General features: G+C 54.8%; 1 protein-coding gene across 2 annotated transcripts in view; it reads right to left on the reverse strand.

Annotated features, from left to right (window-relative positions):
* The window catches only part of CRCP (CGRP receptor component), a 33,811-nt gene that overhangs the window by 2,104 nt on the left and 13,144 nt on the right, over positions 1-18,563 (reverse strand). The window contains exons 5-6 of one of the 2 annotated variants that reach the window (XM_084762586.1): positions 17,470-17,527; positions 13,615-14,759 (exon numbers count right to left, since the gene is read on the reverse strand). In XM_084762586.1, coding sequence (XP_084618712.1) covers positions 14,658-14,759; positions 17,470-17,527 — 160 coding nt within the window. In that variant the 3' untranslated portion in view covers positions 13,615-14,657. Of the gene's footprint in view, positions 1-13,614; positions 14,760-17,469; positions 17,528-18,563 lie in introns of those variants that run through there. The other variant, XM_084762585.1, reaches the window with a different exon arrangement.

The following is an 18,563-nucleotide window of genomic DNA, read 5'->3' on the forward strand; positions in this document are numbered from 1 at the left end:
TGACGCACTGTGGTTTGCTTCCTAAATGTCCCTCAGATGCTGCGTATGGAAGGTTTGGTCCCGGCCTACGTCACTACTGGGAGACAGGAGAACCGTGAGTAAGTGGGGCTTAGAGGGAGGAGGTCAGGATGTTGGGGGCACTGGGACCCTGGCCTTCCTCTCTTTGCTTCTACTTTCCTCAAGGGGAGCAGCTTGAGGCACGGTCATTGCCACAGATCTACAGCAACAGGGCCACAGGTACTTGGATTAAATCTGAAACCACAAGGCAAAATAAACCTTTCTTCGTTGCTTTTTTTTTTTCCCTGCTCTTTTGAGACAGGGTTTCTCTGTATAGCTCTGGCTGTCCTAGAAACTACTTTGTAGACCAGGCTGGCCTCGAACTCACAGTGATCTGCCTGCCTCTGCCTCCTAAGTGCTGGGATTAAAGGCGTGCGCCATCATGCCTGGCTAACCTTTCTTTATTGTAAGCTGACTATCGCAGATATTTTGTTAAAGCAAGAGGAAGCGGTCCCACTTGTCTCCAAATGATGCAGAACAGGAGTCTGACAAGTGAGTAGGCAAAGAGAAGCTGAAGAGACGATGGCTCAGTGGTGAAGAACACTTGCTGCTGTTGTGGAGGACCTGAGTTCCGTTCCCAGCACCTACAGGGCAGCGCATAACCACCTGCACCTCCAGCACCAAGGAATCCAACACCCTCCTCTGGCCTCTGCAGGCGCCCACATGTACACTACCACAGGCATCCGCACAAGACGCAGGCACCCCCCACCCCCCCCACATGTGTGTGAAAAATACTAAATAAGATGGTAGGTTTATTTTTTATGTTTACATGCATGTGTGTCTGTGCCTGCTAAGGCCAGAAGAGCACATCAGATCCCTGAAAACTGGAGTTAAAGATGGTTGTGAGCCACGTGGGTGCTGGGAACTGAACCTGGGTTCTCTGAAAGAGCAGCAAGTGCTCTTACCTCTCCCTCCTCATAAAAATACACCTTTAAAAGCAGACTGCGGGTATTCAAAGACTGGGCTGCCATAGAGGTACGAGCATGTGACAAACGCCATTCATTCCCAGGTGTAGGTTTCCTCACAGCAGTCTAAAATCCGGTAACTGATACAGAAAAGTGTTTCAGAAAGAACTCTGACATACGTAAGGGAAGTAAAGCAAGCACAAGTTACGATCCTCAAGAGAGCGCCAGCCTGACGCCTCCTCCCACAGACACAGTGTGCTTGATTTCAAGACATCACAAGCCATGTCCAGGAGCACACCGCAGGTACACACAACACCTTCCCCTCAGCCCAGCGGTTTCTATAGCTAGAGAATACTTTTGGGTGTTTTAGGTAAGCGGTGTCCTGAGCAAACCGTTGCCTCAAGATTTTTTTTTTTTTTAAATTAGACAAGGTCTCAAGTAGCCCAGGCTGATCTCAAATTACCATGTAGTCAAGGATATCCCTGCATTTTTTCTTTTGTTGCTGCCACCCCCAAGTGCTGAGATTATTAGGTGCAAACTACCAGGCTGGGTTTGTGTAGTGCCAGGAAAGGACCTCAAGAACTTGCATTTGCTCATGCAGCACTCTAGCAACTGAACTAAAATCTTTAGCCCAAGTAAAATTTCTTTTTATTTTATTTTATTTTATTTTTTGGTTTTTTGAGACAGGGTTTGTCTGTATAGCCCTGGCTCTCCTGGACTCACTTTGTAGAGCAGGCTGGCCTCAAACTCACATTAATCTGCCTGCTTCAGCCTCACAAGTGCTAGGAGGCACTCCCATGCACCACCATGCCCAGCTCAAATAAAACTTCTTTACTGACCAAGAATTTCTAAAAGGAAGGGCTGAAAGGGGCAGCAGGGAAGAACCAGGGGCACCCTGAGGTCAAGTCCCAAGGGGACTTTTCCTGCTAGCACCCCTCCACTCCTCCCAGCTCCCTCCACTCCTCCCAGCTCCCCTCCTCTCCTCCTAGCTCCCTCCTCTCCTCCCAGCTCCCCTCCTCTCCTCCCAGCTCCCTCCTCTCCTCCTAGCTCCCCTCCTCTCCTCCTAGCTCCCCTCCTCTCCTCCTAGCTCCCCTCCTCTCCTCCTAGCTCCCCTCCTCTCCTCCCAGCTCCCTCCTCTCCTCCTAGCTCCCCTCCTCTCCTCCTAGCTCCCCTCCTCTCCTCCCAGCTCCCTCCTCTCCTCCTAGCTCCCCTCCACTCCTCCTAGCTCCCCTCCTCTCCTCCCAGCTCCCTCCTCTCCTCCTAGCTCCCTCCACTCCTCCTAGCTCCCTCCTCTCCTCCCAGCTCCCTCCTCTCCTCCCAGCTCCCTCCACTCCTCCTAGCTCCCTCCACTCCTCCTAGCTCCCTCCACTCCTCCTAGCTCCCCTCCACTCCTCCTAGCTCCCTCCACTCCTCCTAGCTCCCCTCCACTCCTCCTAGCTCCCCTACTCTCCTCCCAGCTCCCTCCTCTCCTCCTAGCTCCCTCCTCTCCTCCTAGCTCCCTCCTCTCCTCCTAGCTCCCTCCTCTCCTCCTAGCTCCCCTCCTCTCCTCCTAGCTCCCCTCCTCTCCTCCCAGCTCCCTCCTCTCCTCCTAGCTCCCCTCCTCTCCTCCCAGCTCCCTCCTCTCCTCCTAGCTCCCTCCTCTCCTCCTAGCTCCCCTCCACTCCTCCTAGCTCCCCTCCTCTCCTCCTAGCTCCCTCCTCTCCTCCTAGCTCCCCTCCTCTCCTCCCAGCTCCCTCCACTCCTCCTAGCTCCCCTCCTCTCCTCCTAGCTCCCCTCCTCTCCTCCTAGCTCCCTCCTCTCCTCCTAGCTCCCCTCCTCTCCTCCCAGCTCCCTCCACTCCTCCTAGCTCCCCTCCTCTCCTCCTAGCTCCCCTCCTCTCCTCCTAGCTCCCCTCCTCTCCTCCTAGCTCCCCTCCTCTCCTCCTAGCTCCCTCCTCTCCTCCTAGCTCCCTCCACTCCTCCTAGCTCCCCTCCTCTCCTCCCAGCTCCCTCCTCTCCTCCTAGCTCCCTCCACTCCTCCTAGCTCCCCTCCTCTCCTCCTAGCTCCCTCCTCTCCTCCTAGCTCCCCTCCTCTCCTCCCAGCTCCCTCCACTCCTCCTAGCTCCCCTCCTCTCCTCCTAGCTCCCTCCTCTCCTCCTAGCTCCCCTCCTCTCCTCCTAGCTCCCTCCACTCCTCCTAGCTCCCTCCTCTCCTCCTAGCTCCCCTCCTCTCCTCCTAGCTCCCTCCTCTCCTCCTAGCTCCCCTCCTCTCCTCCTAGCTCCCTCCACTCCTCCTAGCTCCCTCCACTCCTCCTAGCTCCCCTCCTCTCCTCCTAGCTCCCTCCTCTCCTCCTAGCTCCCCTCCTCTCCTCCCAGCTCCCTCCACTCCTCCCAGCTCCCCTCCACTCCTCCTAGCTCCCCTCCTCTCCTCCTAGCTCCCTCCTCTCCTCCTAGCTCCCTCCTCTCCTCCTAGCTCCCTCCTCTCCTCCTAGCTCCCTCCTCTCCTCCCAGCTCCCCTCCTCTCCTCCCAGCTCCCCTCCTCTCCTCCCAGCTCCCTCCTCTCCTCCCAGCTCCCTCCTCTCCTCCCAGCTCCCTCCTCTCCTCCTAGCTCCCTCCACTCCTCCTAGCTCCCCTCCTCTCCTCCCAGCTCCCTCCTCTCCTCCTAGCTCCCTCCACTCCTCCTAGCTCCCCTCCTCTCCTCCTAGCTCCCTCCTCTCCTCCTAGCTCCCCTCCACTCCTCCTAGCTCCCCTCCTCTCCTCCTAGCTCCCTCCTCTCCTCCTAGCTCCCCTCCTCTCCTCCCAGCTCCCTCCACTCCTCCCAGCTCCCCTCCTCTCCTCCTAGCTCCCTCCTCTCCTCCTAGCTCCCCTCCTCTCCTCCTAGCTCCCTCCACTCCTCCTAGCTCCCTCCTCTCCTCCCAGCTCCCTCCACTCCTCCCAGCTCCCCTCCTCTCCTCCCAGCTCCCTCCTCTCCTCCCAGCTCCCTCCTCTCCTCCTAGCTCCCCTCCACTCCTCCTAGCTCCCCTCCTCTCCTCCTAGCTCCCTCCTCTCCTCCTAGCTCCCCTCCTCTCCTCCCAGCTCCCCTCCTCTCCTCCCAGCTCCCCTCCTCTCCTCCCAGCTCCCTCCACTCCTCCCAGCTCCCCTCCTCTCCTCCCAGCTCCCTCCTCTCCTCCTAGCTCCCCTCCTCTCCTCCTAGCTCCCCTCCTCTCCTCCCAGCTCCCTCCACTCCTCCCAGCTCCCCTCCACTCCTCCTAGCTCCCTCCTCCCAGCTCCCTCCACTCCTCCCAGCTCCCTCCGCTCCTCCTAGCTCCCCTCCTCTCCTCCTAGCTCCCCTCCTCTCCTCCTAGCTCCCTCCTCTCCTCCTAGCTCCCCTCCTCTCCTCCTAGCTCCCCTCCTCTCCTCCCAGCTCCCCTCCACTCCTCCTAGCTCCCTCCTCTCCTCCCAGCTCCCCTCCTCTCCTCCCAGCTCCCTCCTCTCCTCCTAGCTCCCTCCTCTCCTCCTAGCTCCCCTCCACTCCTCCTAGCTCCCCTCCACTCCTCCCAGCTCCCCTCCACTCCTCCCAGCTCCCTCCACTCCTCCTAGCTCCCTCCTCTCCTCCCAGCTCCCTCCTCTCCTCCTAGCTCCCCTCCTCTCCTCCCAGCTCCCTCCTCTCCTCCTAGCTCCCCTCCTCTCCTCCTAGCTCCCCTCCTCTCCTCCCAGCTCCCTCCTCTCCTCCTAGCTCCCCTCCTCTCCTCCCAGCTCCCTCCTCTCCTCCTAGCTCCCTCCTCTCCTCCTAGCTCCCCTCCTCTCCTCCCAGCTCCCTCCTCTCCTCCCAGCTCCCTCCACTCCTCCCAGCTCCCTCCTCTCCTCCTAGCTCCCCTCCTCTCCTCCCAGCTCCCTCCTCTCCTCCCAGCTCCCTCCACTCCTCCTAGCTCCCCTCCTCTCCTCCCAGCTCCCTCCTCTCCTCCCAGCTCCCTCCTCTCCTCCTAGCTCCCCTCCTCTCCTCCTAGCTCCCCTCCTCTCCTCCTAGCTCCCCTCCTCTCCTCCCAGCTCCCTCCTCTCCTCCTAGCTCCCCTCCACTCCTCCTAGCTCCCCTCCTCTCCTCCCAGCTCCCTCCTCTCCTCCCAGCTCCCTCCTCTCCTCCTAGCTCCCTCCACTCCTCCTAGCTCCCCTCCACTCCTCCCAGCTCCCTCCTCTCCTCCTAGCTCCCTCCACTCCTCCTAGCTCCCCTCCACTCCTCCCAGCTCCCTCCACTCCTCCTAGCTCCCCTCCACTCCTCCCAGCTCCCTCCTCTCCTCCTAGCTCCCTCCACTCCTCCTAGCTCCCCTCCACTCCTCCCAGCTCCCTCCACTCCTCCCAGCTCCCTCCACTCCTCCTAGCTCCCCTCCACTCCTCCCAGCTCCCTCCACTCCTCCCAGCTCCCTCCACTCCTCCTAGCTCCCCTCCTCTCCTCCCAGCTCCCTCCTCTCCTCCTAGCTCCCCTCCTCTCCTCCCAGCTCCCTCCTCTCCTCCTAGCTCCCCTCCTCTCCTCCTAGCTCCCCTCCACTCCTCCCAGCTCCCTCCTCTCCTCCCAGCTCCCTCCACTCCTCCTAGCTCCCCTCCACTCCTCCCAGCTCCCTCCACTCCTCCCAGCTCCCTCCACTCCTCCTAGCTCCCCTCCACTCCTCCCAGCTCCCTCCTCTCCTCCCAGCTCCCTCCTCTCCTCCTAGCTCCCCTCCTCTCCTCCCAGCTCCCTCCACTCCTCCTAGCTCCCCTCCACTCCTCCCAGCTCCCTCCTCTCCTCCCAGCTCCCTCCTCTCCTCCTAGCTCCCCTCCTCTCCTCCTAGCTCCCCTCCACTCCTCCTAGCTCCCTCCTCTCCTCCTAGCTCCCTCCACTCCTCCTAGCTCCCCTCCTCTCCTCCTAGCTCCCCTCCACTCCTCCTAGCTCCCCTCCTCTCCTCCCAGCTCCCTCCTCTCCTCCTAGCTCCCTCCACTCCTCCTAGCTCCCCTCCTCTCCTCCCAGCTCCCTCCTCTCCTCCTAGCTCCCCTCCTCTCCTCCTAGCTCCCCTCCTCTCCTCCTAGCTCCCCTCCACTCCTCCTAGCTCCCCTCCACTCCTCCTAGCTCCCCTCCTCTCCTCCTAGCTCCCTCCTCTCCTCCTAGCTCCCCTCCTCTCCTCCCAGCTCCCTCCTCTCCTCCTAGCTCCCTCCACTCCTCCTAGCTCCCTCCACTCCTCCTAGCTCCCCTCCACTCCTCCTAGCTCCCCTCCTCTCCTCCTAGCTCCCTCCTCTCCTCCTAGCTCCCCTCCTCTCCTCCCAGCTCCCTCCACTCCTCCTAGCTCCCCTCCTCTCCTCCTAGCTCCCTCCTCTCCTCCTAGCTCCCCTCCTCTCCTCCTAGCTCCCTCCACTCCTCCTAGCTCCCTCCTCTCCTCCTAGCTCCCCTCCTCTCCTCCTAGCTCCCTCCTCTCCTCCTAGCTCCCCTCCTCTCCTCCTAGCTCCCTCCACTCCTCCTAGCTCCCTCCACTCCTCCTAGCTCCCCTCCTCTCCTCCTAGCTCCCTCCTCTCCTCCTAGCTCCCCTCCTCTCCTCCCAGCTCCCTCCTCTCCTCCCAGCTACCTCCACTCCTCCTAGCTCCCCTCCACTCCTCCTAGCTCCCCTCCTCTCCTCCTAGCTCCCTCCTCTCCTCCTAGCTCCCTCCTCTCCTCCTAGCTCCCTCCTCTCCTCCCAGCTCCCCTCCTCTCCTCCCAGCTCCCCTCCTCTCCTCCTAGCTCCCTCCTCTCCTCCTAGCTCCCTCCTCTCCTCCTAGCTCCCTCCTCTCCTCCTAGCTCCCTCCACTCCTCCTAGCTCCCTCCACTCCTCCTAGCTCCCCTCCTCTCCTCCCAGCTCCCTCCTCTCCTCCCAGCTCCCTCCACTCCTCCTAGCTCCCCTCCTCTCCTCCTAGCTCCCTCCTCTCCTCCTAGCTCCCCTCCTCTCCTCCTAGCTCCCTCCTCTCCTCCTAGCTCCCTCCACTCCTCCTAGCTCCCCTCCACTCCTCCCAGCTCCCCTCCTCTCCTCCCAGCTCCCTCCACTCCTCCTAGCTCCCCTCCTCTCCTCCCAGCTCCCTCCTCTCCTCCTAGCTCCCTCCTCTCCTCCTAGCTCCCCTCCTCTCCTCCCAGCTCCCTCCTCTCCTCCCAGCTCCCTCCTCTCCTCCTAGCTCCCCTCCTCTCCTCCTAGCTCCCCTCCTCTCCTCCCAGCTCCCTCCTCTCCTCCCAGCTCCCTCCACTCCTCCTAGCTCCCCTCCACTCCTCCTAGCTCCCCTCCTCTCCTCCTAGCTCCCTCCTCTCCTCCTAGCTCCCTCCTCTCCTCCTAGCTCCCTCCACTCCTCCTAGCTCCCTCCACTCCTCCTACCTCCCTCCTCTCCTCCTAGCTCCCCTCCTCTCCTCCCAGCTCCCTCCTCTCCTCCCAGCTCCCTCCTCTCCTCCTAGCTCCCTCCTCTCCTCCTAGCTCCCTCCTCTCCTCCTAGCTCCCTCCTCTCCTCCTAGCTCCCCTCCTCTCCTCCTAGCTCCCTCCTCTCCTCCTAGCTCCCTCCTCTCCTCCTAGCTCCCCTCCTCTCCTCCCAGCTCCCTCCTCTCCTCCTAGCTCCCCTCCACTCCTCCTAGCTCCCCTCCTCTCCTCCTAGCTCCCTCCTCTCCTCCTAGCTCCCCTCCTCTCCTCCCAGCTCCCTCCACTCCTCCCAGCTCCCTCCTCTCCTCCTAGCTCCCCTCCTCTCCTCCTAGCTCCCCTCCTCTCCTCCTAGCTCCCCTCCTCTCCTCCCAGCTCCCTCCTCTCCTCCCAGCTCCCTCCTCTCCTCCTAGCTCCCTCCACTCCTCCTAGCTCCCCTCCACTCCTCCTAGCTCCCCTCCTCTCCTCCTAGCTCCCTCCTCTCCTCCTAGCTCCCCTCCTCTCCTCCCAGCTCCCTCCTCTCCTCCCAGCTCCCTCCACTCCTCCTAGCTCCCTCCACTCCTCCTAGCTCCCCTCCTCTCCTCCCAGCTCCCTCCTCTCCTCCTAGCTCCCTCCTCTCCTCCTAGCTCCCCTCCTCTCCTCCCAGCTCCCTCCTCTCCTCCTAGCTCCCTCCTCTCCTCCTAGCTCCCCTCCTCTCCTCCCAGCTCCCTCCACTCCTCCCAGCTCCCCTCCACTCCTCCTAGCTCCCCTCCTCTCCTCCCAGCTCCCCTCCTCTCCTCCCAGCTCCCTCCTCTCCTCCTAGCTCCCCTCCTCTCCTCCTAGCTCCCCTCCACTCCTCCTAGCTCCCCTCCTCTCCTCCCAGCTCCCTCCTCTCCTCCCAGCTCCCTCCTCTCCTCCTAGCTCCCCTCCTCTCCTCCTAGCTCCCCTCCACTCCTCCTAGCTCCCCTCCTCTCCTCCCAGCTCCCTCCTCTCCTCCCAGCTCCCTCTTCTCCTCCCAGCTCCCTCCTCTCCTCCCAGCTCCCTCCTCTCCTCCCAGCTCCCTCCTCTCCTCCCAGCTCCCCTCCTCTCCTCCCAGCTCCCTCCTCTCCTCCCAGCTCCCTCCTCTCCTCCTAGCTCCCTCCTCTCCTCCTAGCTCCCCTCCTCTCCTCCCAGCTCCCTCCTCTCCTCCCAGCTCCCTCCTCTCCTCCCAGCTCCCCTCCTCTCCTCCCAGCTCCCTCCACTCCTCCCAGCTCCCCTCCACTCCTCCTAGCTCCCCTCCTCTCCTCCTAGCTCCCCTCTTCTCCTCCCAGCTCCCCTCCTCTCCTCCCAGCTCCCTCCTCTCCTCCTAGCTCCCCTCCTCTCCTCCTAGCTCCCCTCCTCTCCTCCCAGCTCCCTCCTCTCCTCCTAGCTCCCCTCCACTCCTCCTAGCTCCCTCCACTCCTCCTAGCTCCCCTCCTCTCCTCCTAGCTCCCCTCCTCTCCTCCCAGCTCCCTCCTCTCCTCCCAGCTCCCTCCACTCCTCCTAGCTCCCCTCCTCTCCTCCTAGCTCCCTCCTCTCCTCCCAGCTCCCTCCACTCCTCCTAGCTCCCCTCCTCTCCTCCTAGCTCCCCTCCTCTCCTCCTAGCTCCCCTCCTCTCCTCCTAGCTCCCTCCACTCCTCCTAGCTCCCCTCCTCTCCTCCCAGCTCCCTCCACTCCTCCCAGCTCCCTCCTCTCCTCCCAGCTCCCTCCGCTCCTCCCAGCTCCCCTCCTCTCCTCCTAGCTCCCCTCCTCTCCTCCTAGCTCCCTCCTCTCCTCCTAGCTCCCCTCCTCTCCTCCCAGCTCCCTCCACTCCTCCCAGCTCCCCTCCTCTCCTCCCAGCTCCCTCCTCTCCTCCCAGCTCCCTCCGCTCCTCCCAGCTCCCCTCCTCTCCTCCTAGCTCCCTCCTCTCCTCCCAGCTCCCCTCCTCTCCTCCTAGCTCCCTCCTCTCCTAGCTCCCCTCCACTCCTAGCTCCCCTCCCCTCCTTCAGGACTCCTACACACACACTATCTACCAGGGACCCCACAGCTGTCACCTTTGGCTGGGCCCAAGACTGGGGCAACAATAACTAAGAACAGAAGATCCACCAAATACCTACACCCAGAACTATCACCAGTGCCATGACTCCACATACTTAGATCCCAGGGCAAACACAAACACAAACACGAACAACCAAGACAATACCCTCCCTGCAGACGCCAGCAACCCTACTGCAATAGGCCCTGGGAAAGCAACTTAGTTGAAGCACAAGACAAGGACTTCAAAGTAACAACTATGAATATGTTCGAGGGCCTTAAAGCAGGTATGAATAGTCTTTCATCTCAGCACTCGGGAGGAAGAGGCAGGTGGATCTCTGTGAGTTTGAGGCCAGCCTGGTCTACAAAGCGAGTCTAGGACAGCCAAGGGTACACAGAGAAGCCCTGTCTAAAAAGAAACAAAAAAGAGAGTATGACTAAATATGAAATATGAAAACAATTTGAGATGTGAAAGTAGAATTTAATAAAGAAATAGATCACTAAAGAAAAGCCAAGCTGGGGCTGGAGAGATGTCTCAGAGGTTAACAGCACTGACTGCTCTTCTAGAGGTCCTGAGTTCAATTCCCAGCAACCACATGGTGGCTCACAACCACCTATAATGAGATCTGATGCCCTCTTCTGACCTGCAGGTATATGTACAGACAGTATTATTATGTACTGTATACATACTAATAAATAAATCTTTAAGAAAAAAAAGAAAAGAAAAAGAAAAAAAGAAAGAAAGAAAGAAAGAAAGAAAGAAAGAAAGAAAAGCAGCCGGACGTGGTGGCACGGCCTTTAATCCCAGCACTCGGAGATAGAGGCAGGCGGATTGCTGTGAGTTCGAGGTCAGCATGGTCTACAAAGTGAGTCCAGGACAGCCAAGGCTACACAGAGAAACCCTGTCTCGAACAAACAAAAAACAGAAACAAAACCTGGGTCATTATGAAGATACAAAATCTACAAATAATAGGCATAGAGGCAGGAGAAGAAACCCAGGTTAAAGGTTCAGAAAATAATAGTACTTGTTGTTATTATTGTTGCTGTTTTGTTTTTCGAGACAGGGTTTATCTGTGTAACCCAGGCTATACTGGACTTGCTTTATACACCAAAGTGGCCTCAAACTCACAGTAATCCACCTGCCTCTACTTCCAGAGTGCTAGGATTAAATGCGTGTACCACACCCTGCCCAGAAACAATTTTTAACAAAATTATAGAAGAAAAATTTCCCAATCTAAAGAAAGAGATGGCTATCCACGTACAAAGGAATACAGAACAAAGAAAGTGTATTAAAAGCTGCAAGGGGAAAAGACCAAGTTCCATATAAGGGCAGACTCACCAAAATAAGGTAAGACCATCCTAGATTTCAAGTTGTATTGCAGTTATAATAATATAAACAGCATGGTGTTGACATACATAAAAACAGGCATGTTCACCAATAAAACAGAATTAAAGACCCAGACAGAAATCCACAGACCAACAGACACCTGGATTTTGACAAAGAAGCAAAACCTACACACCGGAGAAAAGGGGGCGTTTCAACAACCGGTGCTGGTCACACCGGACAGTGGCATACAGAAGAATGAAAACAGCGCCACGCCTCCCACCCTGCACAAACCTCACCCCCAAGTGGGATCAGGTAAAGACCTCAACATAAGACCAGACACCTTGAACCTGGCCGGTGTCCCAGCCGGGAATGGGCTTCAGCTCACTGGCACAGGATAGAACTCTCTGAACAGGATACTGATACCAGAGGCATGAAGACCAACAACTACCAAATGTTTCCTCACGAAGCTAAAAAGCAGTAAAGAACACCATGACTTAAGCAAAGCAGCTGCCAGCAGAATAGAAAAATATTACTAATTATACATATGATGAGGAATTAGTACCAAGAACAGGCAAAGAACTAAAAAAAAAAAAACCTGGAACACCAAGAAAACAACCCAATGTTTGAAATGTGGGGTATACAACTAAACAGAGATCAAAAGATAAAAAACAAATGCCTGAGAAACACTTACTAAAGAAATGTTCAACATCCTCAGCCATCAGGGAAATGCAAATTAAGGCTGCTTTGAGATTTCACTTTACCTCAGTCAGAATGCCCAAGATCAATAAAACGAATGACAGCGGATGCTGGTGAGGATGCAGGGAAAGAGGAGCCCATTTCCATTACTGATGGGAGTGCAAAGTGGCACAGCACTATGAAGTCAGTGTGGACTTCCTCAAAAAGCTGAAAACCGATTTACCTCATGACTGAGCTGTACCACTCCTGGACTCTACATCTTACCACAGAGGTACTTGCTCATCCGTGTTCACTGATGCTCTGTTCATGACAGACAGAAACTAGAAACAGCCTAGACATCCATCGGTTGATGAACAGATAATGAAAATGTGGTATACCTATGCAATGGAATACTGTTCAGCTGTTAAGAAAAATGAAATCTACAAAGAAATGGAGCAGCTAGAACCGATCATCCTAGTCCAGACCCAGAAAGACAAACGCGGATGTTTTCTCTTACATGTGCACGTTAGCTTTTAAGCTTTAATATGTGTGTTTCATTTAAAATGCCCACAGAGTTTAAGTAGCTAGTATCCAAGGGCAAGGCAGGAGTCCTCTAAGAAAGGAAGAATAGAATACAGTGTTATAAAAAGATAAAAGCGGGGCTGGACGGATGGCTCGGCGGTTAAGAGCACTGTCTGCTCTTCTGGAGGTTCTGAATTCAGTTCCCAGCAACCACATGGTGGCTCATAGCCATCTATTATGAGATCTGGTTTCCTCTCCTTGTATGCAGGTGTACATGCAGGTAGAACACTATATATGTAGTAAAAAAAAATCAATCTTTTAAAAAAAAATAAAAGGTGAGGCATGGTGGTACACGCCTTTAATCTCAGCACTCAGGAGGCAGAGGCAGGTGGATCTCTGTGAGTTCTAGGCCAGCCTGGTCTACAGAGCGAGTTCCAGGACAGCCAGAGTTGTTACATACAGAGAAACCTGTCTGGAAAAAAGCCACAATTGCCAGGTGTGGTATACATACCTTTAATCCTAGCACTGGAGAGGCAGAGGCAAGTGGATCTTTGTGAGTTCAAGGCCGGCCTAGTCTACAAACAGAGTTCCTAGATAGCTAGGGCTAATACACAGAGAAACCCTGTCTCGAAAAACCAATGAGACCCTGCTATACCCATAGATTATTACATCATTCAACCCCCATCAGAGAAGCTTCTTCTTGCAGTAGATGGGAACTAACAGAAACCCACAACTGGACAGTGCGCAGACAGAGACCCTGGAGCACTCAGCTCTAAATGAGATGACACTATCAAACCTCCCATCAAGGCTCAGGGATCTATGGAAGGATTCCAAGAGCCAGAGGGCATGGACGATACCAAAGAAAGAGTCTTCAAGACACTGCGAGATTGCCGGGCATGGTGGCACATGCCTTTTAATCCCAGCACTCGGGAGGCAGAGGCAGGTGGATCGCTGTGAGTTCAAGGCCAGCCTGGTCTACAAAGCGAGTCCAGGACAGCCAAGGCTACACAGAGAAACCCTGTCTTGAAAAAACAAAAACAAACAAAAATGCACTTTTAGACAGGCATGTTGATAACATGCCTATAATCCCAGTACTTGGGGGGATCAGCCCAGCGCCTACTACATATTAAGTTTGAGGCCAACCGAGGCTACATGAGACCTTACTTCAAAATAAATGAATGAATGAATAAATGAATGAATGCAGGCGTCGTGTTAAGATCAGACACACAGAATTGATGGCAGTAATCCAACATAGCATGTCCCCAAAGAGGAAAGGGATTTGGAGGGAAATATCGGCTTTGATGATTTAGTCCTAAGGGAGACTGCACACCGATGAATAACCAGCAAACGTGGTCAATTAACAGCCTGGCCGAAGCATCTGTGAAGTGCTCCCCCATACGGGGGTGCATGGAACCACACTGACCGGGCACTTGGAGCTAGTGAAGTCCAGAGCCCTAAAACCTAAAGCCAAGAAAAAGACAGACGAGTGATGAGACACCGCACCCTGAAAGACGCTCCACCTGCCCCGCAGTGAGCAGGCGCCAGGCCTTCAAACTCCACACCAACTCCTTCTGGAACACCGATGCTGTCCAGCCACAGGACGGAGTCCTCTGGTGTGAGCCGGGCTGGAGGCCTCTGAGGCCTTCCTCTGCAGACAAGAGCCAGCACTAGCGACTGCCCTTAGTGAAAGACAGATCTCTGCAGAGACAAAGCTCTCTTAATCCCTGGAGGCTGCCAAGCACTCCAGAAGAGGCCGCTCCCCACTGTAAGCTGCCAGCCCAAGCACACAGCCTTCCTCACATGACCCCAAAGCTAACAAAGGCCAAGCAGCTCTAATCAGAAATCAGAGGCTTTAAAACTAAAAACATTTTAAAGCTTTCTCTTTTATTTTCAAAGTTTTAAATCTTTGTGTGTACGCACACATGCATGTTCAAGCACGTGAGAGAAGGGGGGGGGGGGAGGAAGGGAGAGAGAAGGACAAAGTATTAGAGGAAAACCTTGGGTAGAGTCCTCATCTTCTGCCCAGCTTGAGCCAGGCTCTTTTTGTTGGTCGGACTGCGTATGTACTCCAGGAAGAGTTGGTCTCTTTCAGGGACTCTCCTCTCTCTGCCATCGTCTCCCTGGAGGGGCTCTGGGACTGCAGACGCTTACACTATCTTTATGCGGGTCTGGGAGATTTGCACTCTGGTCCAGCTTCTGGAGCAAGAGCTTTACCGGCTGAGCCTAAGACTCAGAGCCTTTCTCAGCACTAACGGCATCTCCTTAGGTAACACATGACCAAAAACTGCTCTCCACCCAGGTGGAAAAGTGTATTTCTGCCCTCATTTGACAGGTTGCAGTTTAAAAGAAAAAAAAAAAAGCAGGGGTTTACCTGAAATACTGTATACAATTACTTTCAATCCATCTGTTATAGTATATATGAAATAGAAATGAATTCTGATTTGAAACTTGGCCCTTAAATGAGATATCCTGGGAATAAGGGCCAAGGCTAAACACAGAATTCTTGGATAAGGAGAACTCAGCTGTAGCAACAGCGATGACTTCCGGCTATTTGGCCCAGCAGCCATGTAGCCTCTGAAGCATCAGCTTCCTCGGACCAAATTAAAGGCCTACAAGTGAGCACTAAGGGAGCCAGGGGGGCTGTGTAGCCATGGAACTTTCTGGGCACAGGTAGCAGTGCTGGGCAGGAAAGTGGCCTGAGTTCACGGAGTCCACTGAGCCACCTTCGGAGGGCTCCTAGACTGCTCCAAATGGGCCACAGCAGAGCAAGCTGGAGTCACCGGGCAGGCCCACTTCTTCACAGAGCCCCTCAGTCAGTGGACAGCCACCAAAAGACCACAGCAAACACCAGCTGAGGTGCTCCTTGCTCGCAACTGAATTCTAACAAACACTGGCAGTGCAGCCACTTTCTGAGTCTGGGGAGACACAGGGCAGGAAAAACTTCTGTCTAGAAGGGGAAACAAGAGTTTGAGGCAAGAGAAGCACTTGGGGTTCCAATCGATTGTCTCAGTGGTACAATGGGTGGTTTTAGGAGTCAACGTGAGGTGCACTAAAGCATACCTGGCCAGCCAGTAAGGTTTGGGGTGCATCTGTGAGGTGTCTCTGGAAGCCTGTGTGTGAGCTAAGGGACCTGGGGTAGAGCGTCTACTCTCAGTGCAGGGGAGCACCATTCTTACAGCTGTCTTCCCTGGAGCGGGACCTTTCCCTCTCGCCCTGGGACACTCCTGCTCAGGCTCTCTGGCCTTCAGGTGGTCAGAAACATGCCTGCCCCTGGGCTCAGGTCCTGTGGCGGGCCTCAGGCTGTAAGCCATCAGCTTCCTTGAGTTTGAGGATTTCACACCTGGACTGAGCCAATCTTGTAGTATCTTAGGCTTTCTGGGGGGGGGGGGGCTCTGTGCTCCCATTACCATATGACCTACTCCCCTAGAAAAGCCCCCTCTCCTCTGTATCTGGGACACACCTTAGAAGAGGAACAATGTCAAGGTCCCTAACCAGACCCCTGCCAGCCGCTCACTGGTGCTCTGGAATAAGAAGGTGAGACTCTCTGTCCTCCTCCAACACTGCGGGTGACACTGGCGAGGCCCCTCAGACGCGGTCAGCTCTCTCACTAAGCAACCCCAGAGCTTTCCTCAGGCTCAGGATGGGGCAGTGCTAATCCCCTCATCTCTGCTCTCCATCTGTCACTCAGCCAGGAGTAGCATATGGTGCTGATTAAAGTTGGAGGAAACCCAGCATGTGATCCTTAACCCAAGGGGCGCGGAGCGGTTTCTTGATCTCTCTCTCCTGTAAGCGGAATCTGTCTGAGGGCTAGAACAACGAGGACACACAGCCGGGGACCTCTGTTTAGCATAAAGGCCAAATCCCCCAGGAAGCTCCCCAGGATGGAAGGAATTTTTATAATTTAATCTTGTGTACATTTGGAAGAAGAGAAACAACTTTAGGAAGACAATGAAGGTTTCAGTATAAAATTAACTTCTTTATAACCTTTCAAATGTTTTAAAGAAAAAATTCTTGAAGATCATAGAGGTACTTTGGCCATTGTCTTCCATATTTTTGTAAATTTTACAAAGAGCTGACTACTTTTATTTTTGTTTATTACATATAGTTTTCAAGATAGTAGCATATTAGATGACCTGGGCTGACCTCAAATTACTACCCACTAGCCTCCACAACAGGGGGATGACAGGCATGCACCACCAACCCCCGCTTAAGGGCTAAATATTTTCTTTCTTTCTTTCTTTCTTTCTTTCTTTCTTTCTTTCTTTTTTTTGGTTTTTTCAAGACAAAGTTCCTCTGTGTAGCCTTAGCTGTCCTGGAATTCACTCTGTAGACCAGGGTGGCCTCGAACTCAGAGATTCACCTGCCTCTGCCTACAGAGTGCTGGGATTAAAGGCATTTGGCTAGAAGCTAAATATTTCTAAGACAAACTCTGGAAACTGTTACTAATTCCCAAAACCAAAGTTTTTCCTGGAGGTGGCAGGACCTGCTTGCTGATGCTCTGCCCCATGTGACAGGTGGACCTGCCACACAGCACATGAGAGGAGCCTCTCGCTGGCCTTTGTCTTCACTTGCTCCCTGGACAACCCCTACTCTCTTTGCCCACCACTGCTGAAGCCTGACTCTCTAACTGCAGTTTGAACTTTGTGCATCTGAGGCTCTGTGAGCTACTTCTTTTTTTGGGGGGGGGGGGTGTTTTGAGACAGAGTTTCTCTGTGTAGCCTTGGCTATCCTATCCTGGACTTGCTTTGTAGACCAGGCTGGCCTCAAACTCACATGGATCCACCTGCCTCTGGCTCCTGGCTCCCAAGTGCGGGGATTAAAGGCGTGCACTCGTGAGCTACTTCTATGCAGGAACATGAGACCACATTTACGAGCACTTGGAAGGCGGAGGCACTGGGGCTGACTGAGACCCTGTTGGGAGGAGTGCATCTCCAGCGGTGCAGAAGCAGGAGAAGGATGGAGTGACCGCAGGGCTGAGCTGTGAAATGTCTACAGAGAGCAACGCTATGTGGTAGAGAGAGAAAATTAGCAGAAGGCCAGGCATTGGTGGCGCACACCTCTAAGCCCAGCACTTGGGAGGCAGAGGAAGGTGGATTGCTGTGAGTTCGAGGCCAGCCTGGTCTACAAAGTGAGTCCAGGATATCCAAGACAGAGAAACCCTGTCTCAAAAAACAAAAAACAAAACAAAACAGAATATAAGCAGAGGCAGAAGCAAAGAAAGGGCGGACAACTGCATATCAGCCGGAACAAGAGCTTCTGCTTAGAGGCTGGCCCAGGAGGCCAGGGGAGGAAGGAAGGAAAGACAAAGGTGGAAGGTGGGCTGGAGACACTCTGAGTTTAAGGCTTTTATCCAACATCTGGCTGGCTATAACCCCACAGGCAAGCCAAGGCCAGAAAGCCCTGGTGCAGCAGAGGACGCAAGGCTGCCAAACCCATGGAAGGAATTACATTTCCAGCTTCCCACTCTCAAGGCCACATGAACTAGAACCAATTGGTGAGACCTCCAGCCTCTCCCTTGACTTACGGCACGGGTGGGTGTGCAGGCCCTGGCTTTTTCATTCTCAGCATTTCTGCATCTCAGACCCATAGACCAACCCTTGAGTCCATGGCCCCTCCCCCACTCACCAGCTGGATCTCCACAGCTGTCATCGGCCTGTGATTCAGCAGTTGAAGCTTCTCGGCTCTGTCAAAAGAAAAGCACGAACGGCTTAAACTCTTTTGCCCTGAAGGACTCTGGGTCTTGATCAAGTTACTGTCAGAAAAGAAGTGGAGAATCCCGCCACGTGGCCCTGCAATAAGGAAGAATCAGAAGAGGAGGGGACACCAGGCCTCCCCTCAGTGGTCCATGTGTGCCACTATCCTACAGGGTACGCAGGCACAGTGCTTCCTAAGAGAGCAACAGCAGACGTGCAGTTTTAAAACCAGATTTGAGGGGCTGGAGAGATGGCTCAGAGCACTGACTGCTCTTCTAGAGGTCCTGAGTTCAATTCCCAGCAACCACATGGTGGCTCACAACCATCTATAACGGGATCTGGTGCCCTCTTCTGGCCTGCAGGTGTATATGCAGGCAGAGCAATGTATACATAGTAATAAATATTACAAAAAAATAAAAAACTCAAAAAAAAAAAACTCAGCAACAACAGAACTCCCATATTTGTTATACTAATTTTTATTTGAAAAATGAAAAAGTATTTTCTTAATTCCGTTTAAAGAAAATAAAGATAAAATTATCTTCTTAGATTAGTCACTGCTCAGTTTTGAGAGTAAGATTACCCATCTCGCAGGTTTGTTCTGGTATGCATTCGGGTGGCTCTGGCTCACCCCCAGGAACCCTGAGGGACCTGCTCCTCAGCAGCCTATCTTCACAGGCCTCCACTTTGACTAAGTGGTCTCACGTGATGCAGAAAAGCCACAAGCCATTGCCCTGTTCCACAGCTTGCCTGGCAGGTGGTACTTCCTCACCTCATCTGGAGACCTCCTTCGCCTGACCATCACCTCTTGGGAACAAAATAGCTCTGAAGCCGCCACCGCAGTACTCTCTGCTGCGTCTCCTCATCACAGCCCCGAGACAGAATTGGCACACTACAAATGTAGTCTGAGGGGGAGGCTAAGGGAAGCCCCAACTTCTAAGAGAAGCTTGTGGGAGCCCTGAGGAGGCAAGAAGCAGGACTTTATGTTCAGAGAGCAGTCGGGGAAGAGAGCTGGGAAAGCTGAGAAGC

The sequence above is a fragment of the Acomys minous genome (assembly GCF_964271855.1).
Source record: "Acomys minous genome assembly, chromosome: 16".
Taxonomy (NCBI): Eukaryota; Metazoa; Chordata; class Mammalia; order Rodentia; family Muridae; genus Acomys; species Acomys minous.